Here is an 18,444-nt window from a genome sequence, read left to right as displayed (position 1 = left end):
ACCCATTTAGTTCGCTGATTCGAGTTTTTAATTCGAGTTGAGATGTGACTTTAAGTGAGAGCTTTTTATTGTAGTAAAAAAGTTAGATGTGATTGTTTATGAGAGTTTTTTACTGTAGAAAAACTCGAATTCTAAACTCGAATCAGCGAAATGAACGGATTTTTTTTTTCTCCTCGAGAAAAGGGGTAAATTAAATTAAAATTTTGAAGTTAAATAACACCAGCTTGGTGTTCAAGGGGCTCCCTCTAGAGCCCCTGAGTCTCCGCCACATGGCAGCTGAGAAGGTTAATAATGGTAATTAATTACTCAAATGTAAGTTAGTATGATACCTCTTCTAGGGTCGTTAAGGTTGATTAGGTTTAAGATTTCCTAGCTATGCATATTTTATATAATATTATATGCAATAATCACTGCTACATGATGATATGACATATATATCCTTCTATTAGACGGAAAAACAAAAACTTGTTGGGCACTAGCCTAACACCTTAAGAAACAAAATTCTGGAGCTCAGCTAATCCATAAGTTCATGTTTAGTTCGTTGATTCGAGTTTTTAATTCGGGTTGAAATGTGACTTTATGTGAGAATTTTTTATTGTATAAAAAAAAAAAATAGATGTGAGTGTTTTTTAGTGCTTTTTACTGTAACAAAACTCGAATTCTAAACTCGAATCGGTGAAATAAACGGGACCATCTATTAGATAGGCCTCAGGTACTTAATTTTCCCTGCCACTTTCTTTAATGGTAAAAAAAAGAGAAATTGCAATAAATAACATATTTTAAAAATTAAGTAAATAGTAGATTTTAAAAGTATTTGAAGTAAATAGTTAGTACTTTACGTGGTAAATGCGTCATTTACTGTATAAATGATTCATTTATGACTGGTAAAAATAACTCATGTGATAACAAATTTTTTTAACATTTTTATTTATATGGAAAAATTCTTGTTACTAATCGTAAAAAGAAAATTTACGTGAAAAAATATATATTTTTATGAGCCGTAAATGTACTATTTATGCAATAAATAATTCATTTACCATGTAAACCGCTATTTATTTTAAATAATTTTAAAATCTATGTTTATTTAATTTAGTTTTAAAAACTTGTTATTTACTACATTCTCCCCGTAAATTATAATTTCAGGCTTACTAGAAGCTTAATAAAAAAAAGTAATTATATAGTTAAAGTTACCTTCCAGGTGGAAATTACAACAACAATATGGGAAAAGATTCAGAAAATGAGTACAGATATTTTCTCTATTCGGTTCATACTGAAACAAATCTATTTCATAATACCCATGATCTCATTATATTAAAAAAAAATTTACAACTTTTTCACATGACCAACTAGAGTTTTTAATTATGACCCTTAAAATTAAAATTTTTTTAAGAAAATAATACCATAATAAAACCAAATTATAAATTTACACCGGAGCATAACTCATATACTAAACATACACAAACTATATATCAGGGGTAGAGCCATGCATCTTCTCGATGGTTTGTACATGTCTTTTATCAAATTTATAATATACCCACCCTTTAAAAATATGAAATTATATATATTTATCCTTTAAAAATATGAAATTATACATCCACCCTCTCCTCACTTCCGTTTAGTACCTAGATTCGTTCCCTGATTCGAATCATGATTCATGATTCGGTACAGTATTTTCTCTCACAAAAATATACGTAAATCAAAAATAATTCTAATCACATGATTTGAATCAATGAACCAAACCCCACATTAATTTTCTGACGTGGACTATACTACGATACTCTCATGAGAAGTTTCCAAGTTTAGGGAAACTGAAATTAGCTAGGACACGTGGATATTATAAATCATAAATAAAAAAGAAAAAAAAAAGGTTTTGGCAGTTTAAGAAGAGTAGTAAAAGAAAACGCTGTAGTAGCTGTGGGGGAAAAAAGGAAGGAAAGACTGAAAGAGCTATAGCGTTGAAGCACTGAACCTACGAATAAGTGCTTTCATGAGGAGGTATAGCAAAATGCAAATGGCCGGGTACCAAATGGCCAAAACCCAAAGAATAACTTCTCTGGGTTTTTGTTTGACAAATAAAATTAATAAATGCCGTTTTCAACAGAAAAGAAATACAGACAATAGACATATGATGATCATTACGTACATGCCTTTTCTCTCTCTCTCTCTCCCTCCCTCCCTCCCTTCCCATCATCCATAAATGCTGACATTAAAAGCTTCAAGATTTGTCCCCGTGAGAGACCCGCCTTCTTTCACGATTCTTGTACCTTGTTGTTATTAATACTCACAACTTCCTTTGTCGTTCGGTTGTTGGCATTTTAATGCAACTTCTTCAATGCTTTACCACCCTTCTCTCTCTCCTCTCTCTCTCTCTCTCATGTTGCTCATTAGTTTTCCTTGTTAAACACCTTCTCTCTCTTTTTCTCTTTGTCTCTGTTATTAATATATATATATATATATATATACCCCTTCTTCATTCTTGTGTATATATAGCTCTGTCAGTCCCTTCAAGTTTTTTGGCCATATTTTTACACACATGGATACACAATACATATTCGTTGTGTTAAAAAGGTTATTGCTTTCTTTTTCTTGTTGTCTTAGTACTTGTTATTTATGTAACGTTGGATATAAATACACGACGGACGTCTTTTTCTTAATACTGATTTTGTATTTTGTAGGTTTTTTTGATTTCAGGTAAAATTGGCTGAAGAAGAAGATGAATGGGTGAGTAGTTTAACGGGATATTGGTCCGGTTCAATAAGAAAGCAGCGTTCGAAATCTATTGGGGGCTCTGCTTTTTGATTGAGCCGTGCCAATATCACGTGCCACTTCTCTCTCCACTATTTCCGTTTTGTCGTCCCAATATCCATGAAAAGGGTATTTTTTTTTTTTTTTTTTTTTTTTTTTCTAGTCATTTTGTATCCATGTTTTCTCTGTAGATTCGAACTCTTGACCTCAACATTGGAGGCAGCAATGTGGATTTACCGCTAAGCTATACCGGCAACTCTTATTTTGTCTTATATGTTATTGTTGATTATTACAGTTGTTTGTTTATTTTAATGTTTTGAGAACACCAGCAATTTTTCCATGTACTTGCGTTTTTTCAACTTTCTTATCTTATTCTTTCATTGTTAAAGCATAAACAAGACTTTATGGCAATGTTAATGTGATTCCTCCAAGGTTCATGGGAATAAAGAAAAAGTTACTTCCTTGTATGTCTCATAAACAAATACGCAATATAAAGCACATCACTGGTTTGTTCGTATGAGAAAAAGGTCTTCTCCGGTTTTGCTTCCTCCTTATTTGTTCACGTTGCATGAGTTGCTACAAGGTTAATGCTTTGTGAGAGAAAAACACGTCTCATGTGCTGATTTTGTAGTCTTGAATTGAAACTCGAGAGTTTGAGTTGTTTTACACTCAAATATGTTACTGTACATGCGACAGTACAAATGTGTTCTTTGTTTAATGAATTCTGTTTAAGATAGTATATTTTGCACCCAAGTAGAAACTCCTTCATTATAATTTTAGCACTTATATGTTGTATAATATATTTTCTTGACGTGTTCCAGAACATTCTTGACAAAATCCAAGAATCCCTTTTCTTGACAACAAATAGTTTTTTCTTTGCCTTTTTGTTTCTTTTTTCTTATTTATTAATGTTTTTCATCTTAGTCTGCAGCAAGCAAAAGAGAGACTTCACAGTTTTCCTTTATTGAGGGTGAAAATTTTAATTTGAGCATAATAAAAGATGGCCTTTTGTATATATTCGAAAATACTTTTGCAGTTACCATCAAACTTTTTACCTCAAGGAATTTAGAGAAAGAAAAAAAAAAACAATGTTGAAGATTATCCATGTATAATATAAAGGTTGTTCTCAGTTCAGAGCCACTCTCACCTAAACTAGCAATATTTGAACACATCACATATGAGCATTTATTAGTCATGCCTGCAGGTTGGTTCAGGCATATGAACATGTCGCTGAGACAGAGTCAGAACGTTCACCAATCCATGCAATAAGCAGGGAAGAGAGATTTTGAATACAAAATAGTGCTTATATAGATAGTAGATTGATCCTACTATTGAAAAAACCCATTAAAAACTAGATGTACAAGGAAAGGCAGTAAAAGCCCCCACAAAGATGTGTATTTATTGTGCACTTGATAGCCGTAGAACTGCAACTTACAAATTGGCTCTTCAAGCGTCAAAAGAATTATGGTGGTTGTCAGCCTCATAGCTCTTCCATTTTGGACTGTTACAATGGCCAATCTCCCTCTACTAAAATGGAGGTGGTCCACATTTTTCATTTCTTTTGCTCTCTCTCTCTCTCTCTCTCCCTCTCTCTTCTGTGATATTACAAGTTTTCTATACCGCGGCTCAAAGAAAAGAAAAAGGCTCGTGCTTATATGCTTTATGTACTAGTGCACAGAAATCCTTCCCGAGTTTGGAAGAACCCGCGACACGAGCGAGGCTGCTTCTCAGAAGGAAGAACTCCACAAAGCATTTTCGCCTTCGCCACATCGCCTGTGGACTTCCTTGATCCTGTCAGCTGATCTACAGATCCCACTGCAGCTCCAATCAAATGAAGCAACACATATGTTGCCTGCTTGGGCCTTCCACTCGCAATCTGCACCAACAAGCAGTCAGATTATTACTGAAACATATGCATATTATTCCCTCTTGTTTTACATGAGAGTTCTATGCATTGCAAGTCATGATCTGTACTGTTTTCTGTTGAAATCTGTATACTAAATTGATGATTTTGAAAGGAAACTAGGACTTACCAGGTGGGGTGCCGCAGCATAATCGTCGATCGTCAATATGTTCCGCATCAAGGCCAATAAACCAAGATCCCAAAGAGACATCCTCATTAGCATACTTATGCAGGACGTGCCTGAGAAGTATTGTGCACAATATTTGTCAGTAATTACAGGAAAACAACGCCAAATCCTTCATATATACAAATGCATATGGCTATTATTTTTCCTTATAGAGATTTTAGCTTACTGGTTTATGGATATATATGTAGCCAAATCGTTTGAGATCGCATAAAGCTGTCCGGTAGCGTGGCGGAAATACTTGTTTCCAGCCTCACCAAATTTCCAATACTCAGGTTCATGGTATCTCACTCCCCTGAGTGAAGAAATAAGAAATCGAGAAACTTTAGTTAATCAACTTTTTTTTTCTCTTCACATTCATGAAGAAACAGAAGCTTGTGAGAAAATTCTCTCACTTTTGCGAAAGGACGGGACCAGATTTCATGCATCCAATGTACACCCGTGGTTTCAACCGATGTCTGTTTAGCGTTTCTCCAAGTGTTCCTAAAGCAATTTTGGAAAGAGATACACTTCATGAGATAAAACATTAGATAATGAAAGACTTCAAAGGATTACTTTCACATGGCAACATAATTCATGTTTATTATCACATAGAGAACTTTGAAGCTATGAGAATTACCGTGACATATTTAAAAAGTTACTGAAAAACAACATAAAATCAAGTGACTCACCTATATTTACATGGACATCATCATCAACTTTGACATAGAAATCAGCATCCCACAAAGCAACAGCAGTAGCAAAATATATCTTAGTCTTGCCAGACAATTCAAGGTACCCTTCAACATGGTCCTGCTCAAAATGACAAAAAACGGATGTAAACATATCGGTGTATTTCCGTTTACGAGCGAGAAATGAAAATGCTAAACTTAAGTATGCATGTGGTGGAAAGGGCAAAGAAACGGTGGAATAATCAAACTTACCAGCCTTAGAAAATCTCCATGCTTGTTGTCCTCTGCTTCAATAGCTCTGTCTAGAATACCCCCAGATGTGGCACTAAAGAAGAAGGAAAAGAGAACTTGTAAAGCCAATTATCACCACTCAATTTATGAGTTATTCGGATGAATTGATAATTTAATTTCGGCTTTTCGAGAACATAAAATATGAAATTTCCAAACCAAAAACATCATCTAGCCAAGAATATGCATGCAAAGGATATATTTCATTGTAATCAAAATATCGAATAAGAAACTTCTTTCTATTTACAATCTAGCTATGAACACAAAATTCTGAGGAATAATCTAAGGGCCCGTTTGATTCACGCGTTCAAGTCAGTGATACTAATTCATTGGCGAGAACTTTGTAAAAGAACCGTTGGTGGGAAATTTTTGAATTCAAATTCTTTGTGAGAGAAAAACATTGTTGTAGAATCAGAATCATGGGTTTAAATACATTTACCAAACGGGCGCTAAGAGGTTCACTTTAAATCTTGATCAGAAGGAAGTAAAATTGTTGTGGTATAACTGCCCACGACGGAAAATTTCCCATTCGAAGACAAAGCAAAACTGACAAAGCAAATGATAAATGAAAATGACATTAATTTTACTGGTCAGTAGTCTTGCATTATAAGAGAGTTTAACACTCACCTATGACCAATGACGAAGCGAATGATAATGCCCTTCTCCTCCTCAAGCTTCTTTCTTTTCTCGCCTATTTTACATTGTTTCTCAGAAGCATCACACAACAGATCTATACAAGTAAAGCTAGAGTGACAAGAAAGTGAGGACATAGGTAGTCTAGAAACCTTGTGGCATCCATGTAGCTCGAACCGAATCTCTTCTTTTTCGACTGCTAAAAGCAGTATTGATTCCAACAACCATCCGATACTTTCTCCTCCCAGATGATTCAGTTTTCTTTAAGTTCTCTGATAAGGGCGCGCCATTGCGTATGGACTCTTGTGCTGCTCTGGCCGCAGCCAATTCCATCTCCAAATTCGAAATGGTCTTATCCAATGTTCTGCAGCGAACAAGCACATAACCATGATTTAGTATTTGTTTTACTTTGATCGAATCAATAAATTTGGGACCTTTATATATATACATATACCTCCACTTTACCAAAAAGAAATGAAATCACCAGGATTTGAACCGTGGTGGACACACACTCACACACTCAACCACTTGAGCTAGGCTTAAATGACAAAAGAAAGATGCAACACGAGGACTTCGCAAAAGATCTGTCTCCATAATAACTTACTGTATTGCATTGTGAGTCTTGAAAACCTCCCTGTAAATGTCCTTGGGGTCGCGCTTTACTTCTTTCTGAAGCAACTAAAAGGACACAAATCAGATGAATTGAAACTAGGCAAGTTTGAATGAAGAACACCACATAATTATTCAATTGAGATACTCACTGATTTTGGACCACAACCCTCGGAAACTAATTTTAGTTTTTCAGCTTCCACTGATGTTGTTCGTGTGATATCTTTAGTTTCAGGAACATCCCACATCCTGATTTCAGTTCATAAAATCATTAGCTGTCTCAGCGCCACGCCAACAATGGTTAAAACATAATTACTTCATAAACGTATCAAAGCAAAATTTTCACCAGAATTTGAAAATTAAAGCTGGTCAGACAACCGCATTCAATAAACGACATTAAGATAGATCAAGAAGGAAGGAAAAAATAAATAAATAAAAGAAAAGAAAAGGGAACGATCTCATTAGATTTTATTTTTTATGGCAAGTAAAGTTTGAATCAAGACTGCGGCAATAATTCACCCTCCAAAATCTAACATGTAATTGGATTAAGATCACAACCTTACACACGGACGAAATTCCTTAAAACATGAAATTAGAAAAAACAAAATCCATTAAGTAAATGAAATTGAATGTAAACTGAAATACCTGTAAATGGGACCAAAAAGAAGACTAAGAATTACCCATATCATAGAAAACATGTAAACTAAAACAAAAGATTAACCACTACTTACAACATGACCAAACATTAAAAGGGTCATGACGACTTAGATCTCATCACAAAAATATAGGACACAAGTCGTCCTTAAATTGACTTGAAAAATAACCATAAATTTTAACAAACAAACAAAAAATGGCTACAACCCAATTTGCTAATTGGCATGATTTAACTAACCCATAATCCAAAAATTCAGAAAAAAAAAGTGATCACTTTTCGAAAATCTACATGAATTCTAGAACATATCACATACATACCTATTGGTGAAGAGCATTCCAGCACAGAAGCAGCCTAAACAAAGCAAAAGAGCCCATTTTTGTGATAGAATAGTCCCTGAAGGCTTCTCTCCTCTGCTTTTCCAAGACATATTCCTCTATATTCTCTTGAACCTTCCCAACTAATAATATTATGATTATCTCTTTTCACCAAAAACCCATGTACAATATATAATAATAACAGAGAAACTGGACTAAAAAAGCCAGGTGAAGGGGAACCGAAATTTGAAAAGTGAGCTCCAAAAAACAAGATTTTGAGAAGCAGAGTTAGACAGAGAGAATCAGAGCAGAGCCAAGAGGAACTCTGTTTTTATTTTAACTTCCTGTTTTGTTCCTTTCTTTATCGTGTGCTTTGTTTTGTTCTCTCTCTCTCCTCCCTTTCTCTCTCTAAACACTTCTTTGCAGGCAAGGGACGTTGAACAGAAGTGAGGGGACTCTTTAACCGCCCACTTCTTAAATCCTAATTACCAAACAGTCCTTGTCAGACCTTCCTAATTAAATGAGCACCCCAGTAGGCAGTAACAGTTGCTAAAGAGTATTATTTAAAAAAATTAAAATTAAGAACAATTTTTTTAAGAGACGTTAATAGCCTTGGCTCAATCTTATAATGGGCGTAATTTTTGTTTTTTGTTTTTGAGACTTTCTTTTCTTTTTAGGCTAACATATTAGTAAGTTTAATTTTATATTCGTTAAATTTATATAAAATTACATAAAAATTAAAAAAAAATATACAAATTTAATAATTAAAAAATTATGACATATTGATATATAAAAAAATTTCCTTTTTTGTTTTTTGTTTTTTATTTAGGAAATTCCTCTTCCTCATAAGTACAAGTCGTGAGATTAAAAGTACCATGTTCTCATGGATGGCGGTCACATGGATAATTGCAAAAGAGGGCTCAAAATTGTGCCACTTGTATGAAGATTTTTCTTTCTCCAACTATTTTGGAGGTGGATATTTATATCTATTCATAAACAAGATTTATGTAAAAGTTAAGGAAATAGTAAATAGTTTTTAATCATTACCTTAAAGTTAAGAGTTAAGACCCATATTCATCTCAAGTTTAACCAAACCAATAAGGCAATGATTTTTAAAAAAAATGAAGAAAAATAGAGAAAAGAAGAAATTGGGGCACATGGTATGTGGAATTTTAGAGAGCAACCTCATCTTTCACAATACAATTCTAGAAATTGTTTATTTTTTTTTTTAACTTTTCTTTTATATTATGTGGGCAAAGTCTCCACGCATTTTATATGTCTTATGTCTTCATGCAAAAGTATGATGTTCATTCTTACAAATATGTTAATGATTACTAAATCAAATAACATATAGGACGGGCTTGAATTTAAAAGGGCGAGGACTAATCCCATATTATATATATATATATATTCCTACAAATTTATATATGGTTATATATCTTGAGTTGACATAAATGGTTAAACGTGTGATAATTAGTTTTCTGCAGTTGACATAAATCTAGGACCACCACCATATGGCCCAAGACAAATGTACGATAGAAAGCAAACTCACTATTATGAAATAATTGATATATGCATTAACCCATTTTCTAATGTTTTGAACAACTCATGCCGCCTTGTAATGTTTGGAGAGTTTAAAGCATGAAATCATTGTCTTTCAAATGGTAGTTAACATTATTGGCCTTTCACACTTAAAGAATCCAAAGGCAACTCAGCTTAATTATGCAAACTCGTGAAACATATAAATATAAATTAACAACCAAAACAAGCCTTGTTAAACTTAAATCCTAGTTTTGACACTTAGTTGTTATTTCATGTGCATATGCGAAGGAATATTAGAAGCATGGTATATTTTCTATATTTACGATATCAACATGTTGATATTATAATGTCTTTCCAATTAGGTTTCAATAATCATTCTATGCATTCGTCATTTTTTTCTTCATTTATAATAATCAGTCAGGAAATTAATTATTTATGCAAAAAAAATAAATAAATAAATTTGGAAGCCAGCTTGATTTGGTAGATAACCCACACCCCTATGATACTATGATTTTGACAATTGATCTACAATTGCAATTTCATTTGTTTAATTAATCCTTTAGGAAGTCTTGTCTATTAGGTTCATGTGCAGTATTAAAAATTAGCCAATATATAGAAGGTCCATTGCAGCCAACCATATTATAAAGACTTAATAATTGGCCTAAAGTTCTATGGTTTAATATTTAATGTAAATTGCATATGCTACATTAAGGATTTATAATTATTAAGACAACAATATGCCCATTTTTCCATTTATTTCTCATCGAGTTCTTTTTCAACGAGGAAATGAACTCTCCTACCATATTTAGGGCCCGTTCACTTCGCTGATTCGAGTTTGTAATTCGAGTTGAGATGTGATTTTGTGTTAGAGCTTTTTACCGTAGCAAAAAAGTTAAATGTGACTGTTCTGAGAGTTTTTTACTGTACCAAAACTCAAATTCTAAACTCGAATCGGCGAAATGAACAGGACCTTAAAAATTCAAACTGAATTTTGAAAGCGTCTCATTGGGAAGTTAAAGCCAATAATACATGATCATGTCTACAAATGAACATGTATGATGTGTTACAGAGCCAAAGTGATAAGAAACTATTATGATACGATTATGTATAATTCTTACAAAAGACAAATACGATTTTGGATAATATTTTTTCTCAAAACGCAACGGATAAAGCAATTATCTATTTGTTTAGTCTCTCTCCACACAAGAATAATTATTAAAAAGACTAGAAAAAAAATCCAGAGTTATAAGCAATAAATGTTTGTTATTTGTGTAGATAATTGCAAGTACAATTTGTTAAAAGTAATGGCATTAACATTTTAAAATCAATATATAGTTATATATGTGTCCTCCAATCAAAACTAGGTTTTTTTTTTTTTTTTTTTTTTTTTTTATCTTTCTTTCTTTCTTTCTTTTACAACATGCGTGAAATTCTTTTGAGAATGAACGCATATGAAATGTTCCTTTCTAAGGCACATGATCATCAAAATTTTATGCAAGTCTTCGTCAACAATGGCCCCTTGTTCACCAATAATTTGTAATTTTTTTTTTTTTTTATCAATAACATGTTCTGATAGTGAATTTTCAATACAATCACTTTCTTTATTTTCTTTTTCTTATCTCATGTAGACCATTTCGTCCTGAGTGGATTTGAATACCTAGGACCCCATCAGCAATATTGTTCCCTAGTTATGATATATATTTTTTTAATCTATTACCTTTTAGTGCAAAATTCTTAAAATAAAACTTTTTAGCTTGTGGCTACTATCCATATTAGAGAATTTTTAAAATTTAGCAAATTAAGTTGATAATACTAGAGTTATCTTTAGAGAGTCCAAAAAGAACAAAAATAGATTTCGATTTTTTAAACTTGTAGAAACCTAAAATAAGGTTCTTGGTTCTATCAATAAGAGATGAAGATGCGTACTGATGATTATTATTAGTTAGAGGCTCTAAAACATATTTATGTCATCCATAAGAAACCTGGTTTTAAATTTAATTATAATTTTAAAATAAAGTTAAAAAGGGCAAAAAAAGCAGCCAACTTGGGCTGGACTCGTCGGAAAGTAGGCTAATGAGCACGTGATGAGATCTAGCAGCTCCTTACGTGGCCCGTCCCAGTTGGCTGGGCCCATTCAAGGACCTTACCCTGTCCGTTAATCATGTGACATGCAGTCTGACTCACGTGGAAACTGCAAGGGCTCTGCATGAGGTGGGGTCCAAACCACGAGGATCACTGACACGCGTCATCATGTGGTTGGACATCACTCATTTTGACGTTCCTTTTACCAATAGAAAGGTGACATTCCTTAGAAAATCGGTTTGTGCACTATCCCATTGCCTCTCAGAAGGGTATTTTCGTCACTCCAGTTTCTCTTTCTCTCATTTGAAGGCTTAAATTTTGGTTAATTTCGCCAGTCAGGTGTTTAATTAATTTGTTTGGATAGAGGCTCTTGGAAACATGCAGTTTGTACAAGTACTAAAATAGAACCAAAAATATAAATTAATATACATATTTATGCGTATTTTAAATTCCAATAACAAATTTGAATTTAGAAAAATATTATATGAAATTCAGTTTATTGAATGTCACGATATTGGTCGGTTTGGACTAATTGGCTTTGAACAGATCTAGGAAATCATAAAATGTATGTTTCTCTGATGTTCTTTCCGAGTTTAGATCTTGATCAGCATATTGTAGCTTGTAAGATTTTATTTGGACTCCAAGTTCAAGAAAGAATCTTTTTAGTATTTATTCCTAAATGAAAGGAGAAGCAAAGGTGTCATATTAATTGAGTCTTAGGTCTCGTTCATTTCACCGATTCGAATTTTCAGTTTTAGGTTTTTATAGTAAAAAGCTCTCAGAAAATGACACATCTAACTTTTTTTGCTACAGTGAAAAGCTCTCAAAAAATGTCACATCTCAGCTCGAATTGAAAACTCGAATCCGCGAAGTGAACGAGACTTTAATCTTCCTATGTTCTAGGCCCGTTTAATGTTTATTCGAATTTTTAATTCAAAATGACATGTGATTTTATATTAAAACTTTTTATTGTAATAAAAAATTTAGATGCGGCTATTTCTGAGAACTTTTTATTATAACAAAACTCAAATCGGTAAAATAAACAGGACCCTAATTTTATAGAATGTACATTTCTCGGCATATTATGATTATTCCTAAAAGTTCAAAAAAAAAAGGAAAAAAAAAACAGAAAAGAAGAAATTAATAAAAATAATGGAAAGCTTTGCTATTTTTACGAAATCAAGTTATACACTGAAATCTCATATAAAGCTTTTTTTTATTGGGGTTAAAATATAATTTCTTTTTTTTTAAGACACACACACATATACATTCTACTCACACATACATGTATATACAAAGATGAATATTTTTTCTGTTACTGTTGCAACAATTAATAACATGTTAGTAGCTAAAATACCAAAAAAAAAAAAAAAAAAAAAATTGATAGAAGGCCCATTAGCTTAATTCTCTATCTCTTACTAATGTTAATAGCCTGAACTTCAGATCCAAAAAGTGTGGAGAATATTCCACAAAAGGTATATATGTATGTACGGAAAATAAAACCAAATTGCATTAACATTGATATTATATCTAACATGTAATTTATTTGTAAATTACAAATTGCATTTACATCAACCAGTGAAAAGGAAAATTTTACCCTTAAAAACATGAATCGTTAAAAAGTAAAATGCGCACGTGTCTCCACGTATTATTAGTCGCGATTCCTAACGCCAAACATCGATAAAGGGTGAACTCTGCACTTGGATAGAATCCACTCTCTATCTATTAGAGAGCTGCGAACTCTGAATTCAATAAAATTTTATTCAAATGCGTTAATTTTACATATTCCATGTCACTTCAATTTATGAGTGTCCTAGTATATTAGGAATCCACTTCTTATAAGAGGTTAACAATATGCTTTTTAGGCCATTTGATGTTCATTAAATCGTGAATATGATCTAACGTTGTAAAGCTGCGTAATTCCGGTCGGTGTATCATAAAATTGTCATTTTTTTTTTATTTTTTTTTTGTTAGAAACATATACTTTAACCCGTTAGAAAACAAATTTGATTCTGATTCCAGTTCTTTCCGATAGTGAGAAGTCTTGTGCACAACAATAGGGTTCCTTCCATATATACTCCTCTCCTTTTAAGTCTCAATAGTGATGAAAAGAAAAAGGACAGAAAAGGAAAGGAAAGTAAAGGAGAATGAAAATGGAAATATGGTTGGATAGATGCGTTGCTTACAAAATTGAAGAGTCTCTGTCGCTTTACAGCGACACTAGCGTTAGGCTCTAAGCAAACCCCCCCCCAAACCAAAGCCTGCGGTTGCAGGAGACCAATATGCATCTACTTGGTAGGTGCCAAGTACTACTCTGTCAAAGACAAAACTGATCATGCACTTCAACTTCAAGACTCACTGTTTTGGCAAAGAGTCTTTATGATCAAGCAAGAGGGTAAATTTGTCCTTTCATATGTGGTACATGTATACGTATAGAGCAATGTTATTTATACAGCAATGCTATTTTGTTTTGATGGAGTTAGATCCCCACTCTTTCAGAAAAAAATGGGCCCCACTTGGTTCCCACAAGTGAGGTTCATTCTCTATGAGAGAGTAGGGATTATACAATATTTTTTAGAGAGATTTTGTTTGATAATTCACAAAAATAGATTATCCGTAATTACTTTTTAACCGCATATTTATATTAAAATTTGTTTGTTGTGTATATTTTTTTTAATTTAATGTGATTTGATTATATTTAACGGTTAAAAATTGATACTGTGAGCTACTGAAAAAACGCTTATATATAGTGCAGGTAATTAAAAAGGAAAGGAATATCAAGCCATATGGGTGGTGAACCAGAACCACCTTTTATTATGATGACCCGCTTTTTGAGTCTGAGTGTGACAGAAGGTTCTTTGGTCACTTGGGACATATGATAAGTGCATGATTGCTTTTTTCCAATATTAATTTGTTTCATCAAATTGTTAGCTTTTGCATGAAATGAACAACATCATGTGGGCTTATTAAATCGTCCGCAGTAAGTAAAATGGTACGTACATACATGGCACTACCTATGTGACAGTCGCACATAATTAAGTGGTTGTTAGATAATAGTGAGAAGAGCACCCTGGAGTTTTAACCATAAGCATAAGGTACGTCTCATTAAGTGTGTATACGTGGAATTAAACTTAATGGGATCCATCTTTTTTGTAAATAATGACAATTTATAAGGATTAAAACCTATTTTTCTAGAGAGAAATTTGGGCCTGTTAGTTCTATTTTAAGAACTATTTTTCCCTTTTTTTCCGTTTCTCGAGATAATTCATTTAGAAATCGTCTTAAATCGTGTTTAGTTTGTATGCATTTTTAAACGCGGCTCACAATTTAGAATTAGTCTCTTTTTTAATTTTAAAAAGAGAAAATATTATAGTCATTTTCTTCTTTTTTTTCCTTTTCATCTTTTTAGATTTATTAACATTGCTATACTGAGTTTTCTAAATTTTGTTAATTGGAAAACATAATCAGACATAGTTTCATTTTTTTTATTACTCAATAAAATCTATTTAGAAAAACCACAATTTCAAAAACAATTCCCAACACCATTCTCAAAATATTCTCATTTTGTTTATACATACTCAAAAGTCAAAACAAAATCATTCTATAAACGCTCTCAACAGGTTTGTATTGTGTTTCACATTTTTCTTTTTCTTAAAAGTAAGAAAAAGATAAAAGCATTAGACTAAGATTGCATAGAAAAGAAGAGCCTCCTGGCCCTTTCTAAGATTTGCGGAATCCAAATTCCAAAGGGGAATAAAGAGACCTTATCTTTCTAAGCTTTGCTTTTGTTTATGCTCCCAATAAAATGACTGCCGATAAATTATAAGGAAGTGAAAAGAGTAAACAAGTACATTATTTGGTAAACTTTATGTTAAGTTTCAGTCTAGTCAGCTAATCAGGATTACACTAATTTAGTGCCTAAATCCCATTTAGAAGGTTCAACTTTAACATGCCTTGAGAAGTTTCCGGCAAAGTTAAGTATTCCAATCTTTGGCAAATCCCTATCTCCCTACCATGTATCTTTTGCGGTTAACATTAATGCATTACCTACTTAATGTTAGTTTATCAATCTAAGTTTTTGGGATTAATTGGTAAACTAACATAGTATCAGAGCGGGGGTCCTGAGTTCAAATCTCGATAATTATATTCTTTATCTTCATTTAAATTATCATCATGTGTTGGGTCTTTAATATATATCGGGCTTAAATATTCACGTGTTGGGCTTTCTAATTAATTTACCCACACGATTGCCCATTGTCTAGCCCACACGTGAGGGAGAGTGTTAAAATATAAAATTATTGTTGACCTACCTCCTAACAGTTTAAACTTTTAGGATGGATCGGTAAACTAACACTTAAAAATCCAAATTTCATTAATTAAAACTATTAAATAGAAACTTTCGTGTTACAGGTGTTACTAGATCTTTTTGGTAACAATATATTTTGATTCAAAAATACGAGGAAAAGGAAATAAAGAAAGAAAAAAAAAAAAAAGTGAATAAAAAGGCTCCTGTCTCCTGAAATATTTTTTTTCCTTTTCTTTTTCCTATCTGTCGGTTACTCTCACTCAGGCCCACTATTTTAGTATCCCGATTTTAAGAAGTAATTACACTTGAAATTTAGTAAAAATTTTAAAATATTGTAAAGGGAGACTGAGCGAAATGGCACAATTTATAGAGTGATTAGTACATTATAACCAAATTTTTACCGGCGTCAGCTCGACCGGCGCCAATGGCCGAGGTATGGGTAAATACAATATTTTACCGTATATACTGATAAATACTGTATTTATTAACAAAATATCATATTCATCAGTGACCAGGTTACCGGCTCTGCCACCGATGACTGATAAATATCGTATTTATCAATAAATATCATATTTACTCGTAAATATCACATTTATCTAAAAATTCAGCCATCGGCTCCGGCGACAGGTAAGTACTGTATTTACCAATAAATATCATATTTACTCGTAAATATCATATTTACCCAAAACTCAAAATTTCAGCTATCGATTTTGATGACCGTTAAACACCGTATTTACCAATAAACACCATATTTATTAGTAAATATTGTTAAAGTATAAAACTTGTTGGTCCACCTCCTAATAGCTTAAGCTTTTGGGATGGATTGGTAAACTAACATGGTATCAGAGCGAGAGATCCTGAGTTTAAATCTCCGTAATTGTACTCTTTATCTCCATTTAAAAATTGTCACGTGTTGGGTCTTTAATATATCTCGGGCTTAAATATTCACGTGTTAGGCTTTCCAATTAATTTACCTACACGATTGTCCATTGTCCAGCCCACACGTGAGGGGAAGTGTTAAAGTATAAAACTATTGTTGGTTCACCTCCTAATAGCTTAAGCTTTTGGGATGGATTAATTTGGTGAATTGTTGTTCAAGTTGGGCATTTCAAATCTTCATGCTCCAACTTGAGGGAGAGTATTGGAGGATATTGACCAAACAAATCCTTGATTGAGCATTTACAGGGATTGGACAAAGCAATTAAAAGGATATCTAATTAAGGAATTCCTTGTAAATACTACTATATTTATACAAAAATCCGACCGTCAGCACTAACGACTTGTAAAAATTGTATTTATAAGTAATATCAGGAGGATGAGGGGAGAGAGATAGAGATATGAAAAGAGAGACATAGACAGAGAGATGTCGTGGGAGGAGAGAGAGAGAGATTTGGAGATTTGAAGAGGGAGAGAGAGTGGAGATATGGCTGACTGGGAGATTAGGAAGGAGAAAATTAAGGTTGAGGGTAAAAAAGTAAAAACGGAAACCTTAAAACTGATTGTGCCATTATTTTCTAATGTTTTATACATGTGTCATTTACTTCAAACATGATCATGAAAAGTGTTATTTGTTGCATTTTCTCTATTATAAATATAGTAAAAATGGCATAGTAATTATCATAATGATATCATATTTTATATTATATAATGATATAGTCATTATTTTAATGATATAAAATTTTGTTATTCTTGTAATATTTTAAAATTTTTGTTAAATTTAAACTTTGATATCAAAACTTTACTATATGTGTAAATCACCTTGATTTAAAAAAAAAATAAAGAATTTATCTTTAAAAAGCGTATGAGTTTGGGTTGTTATTTTTTATTTTTTATAAATATTTTTTTATTAGTATAATTATTTAATTAAAAAAAATATAAATTAAGAGTAAAGAATAAAAATAAGAGGATGATAAGATTACACCCGATTTTAAACCATGAAAGGCCTAATACGTGCGTCCCACACCCACGTTACTGGGCCTCAATAAATACCATCATGGCCCATCTGCAGTGTGCCACATCCTTCCAACCACTAATGCCTGTCTGCGGGCCCATGACAAATGTGGCCCTTACTCATTTAAAATCTTTTTTTTTGAATTTTAATTTCTTATTATTTTGGCATTTTTGATATCTCCAACAAGAGAAGCTAAACATGTGTGGACTTGGGGTGCAGAGGCCATACCTAATGCATAACAAAAGTTATTAATAAAACTTACATTCAATGTAAGATCTACCATGATTTTGAATGTACATAAATTCTATCACCAGATTTTCCAAGAAAAGACCCCATGTCCATGTTTTAAAATCCAACACCTTTGCCCACACCACACACGTGATAATCAAGCCAGTGGTAATTGCTGATATTACTAGCCCCACAAAAAAAGATCCTTTGCTTCTCCCTAAGACAGCACACCAATAAATGTTTTAAGACCTAGCACATTAAAAAAAAATACTTAAATGGGAAAAAGCTAATCATATCGACGAATCATATACGGTCTCCTTCATTTCGCTACTT

General features: G+C 32.7%; 1 protein-coding gene across 2 annotated transcripts; it reads right to left on the bottom strand.

Annotated features, from left to right (window-relative positions):
* Nucleotides 1-3,946: 3,946 nt before the first annotated feature.
* LOC21386372 (probable beta-1,3-galactosyltransferase 2) lies at nt 3,947-8,398 on the bottom strand. Of its 2 annotated transcripts, none has more exons than XM_024170909.1 (11): nt 8,006-8,398; nt 7,186-7,282; nt 7,029-7,093; nt 6,577-6,788; nt 6,419-6,482; nt 5,756-5,828; nt 5,504-5,624; nt 5,228-5,315; nt 5,002-5,127; nt 4,779-4,888; nt 3,947-4,621 (listed from the first exon to the last, which is right to left on the bottom strand). In XM_024170909.1, the coding sequence occupies exons 1-11, from the start codon at nt 8,113-8,115 to the stop codon at nt 4,473-4,475; spliced, it is 1,215 nt and encodes a 404-aa protein (XP_024026677.1). In that variant the 5' UTR covers nt 8,116-8,398; the 3' UTR covers nt 3,947-4,472. The 2 variants fall into 2 exon arrangements, with proteins under 2 accessions (XP_024026677.1, XP_024026676.1); XM_024170908.1 differs by having other exon boundaries at nt 3,948-4,621; nt 7,029-7,102; nt 8,006-8,397.
* Between the last annotated feature and the right edge of the window lie 10,046 nt (nt 8,399-18,444).

The sequence above is a fragment of the Morus notabilis genome, unplaced genomic scaffold (assembly GCF_000414095.1).
Source record: "Morus notabilis unplaced genomic scaffold, ASM41409v2 Scaffold822, whole genome shotgun sequence".
Classification (NCBI taxonomy): Eukaryota; Viridiplantae; Streptophyta; class Magnoliopsida; order Rosales; family Moraceae; genus Morus; species Morus notabilis.
The sequence above is the reverse complement of the archived record's forward strand: the minus strand, read 5'-3'. Positions and strand labels throughout refer to the sequence as shown.

What these genes read in the sequence shown, in the direction of transcription:
- LOC21386372 (XM_024170908.1), bottom strand. Translation starts at nt 8,115, where the DNA reads ATGTCTTGGAAAAGCAGAGGAGAGAAGCCTTCAGGGACTATTCTATCA. An exon ending in AGGGTTGTGGTCCAAAATCA is followed by an intron (nt 7,103 to 7,185) that starts GTGAGTATCTCA and finishes GTGTCCTTTTAG; the next exon opens with TTGCTTCAGAAAGAAGTAAA. An exon ending in CGCTTCGTCATTGGTCATAG is followed by an intron (nt 5,829 to 6,418) that starts GTGAGTGTTAAA and finishes CTTCTTCTTTAG; the next exon opens with TGCCACATCTGGGGGTATTC.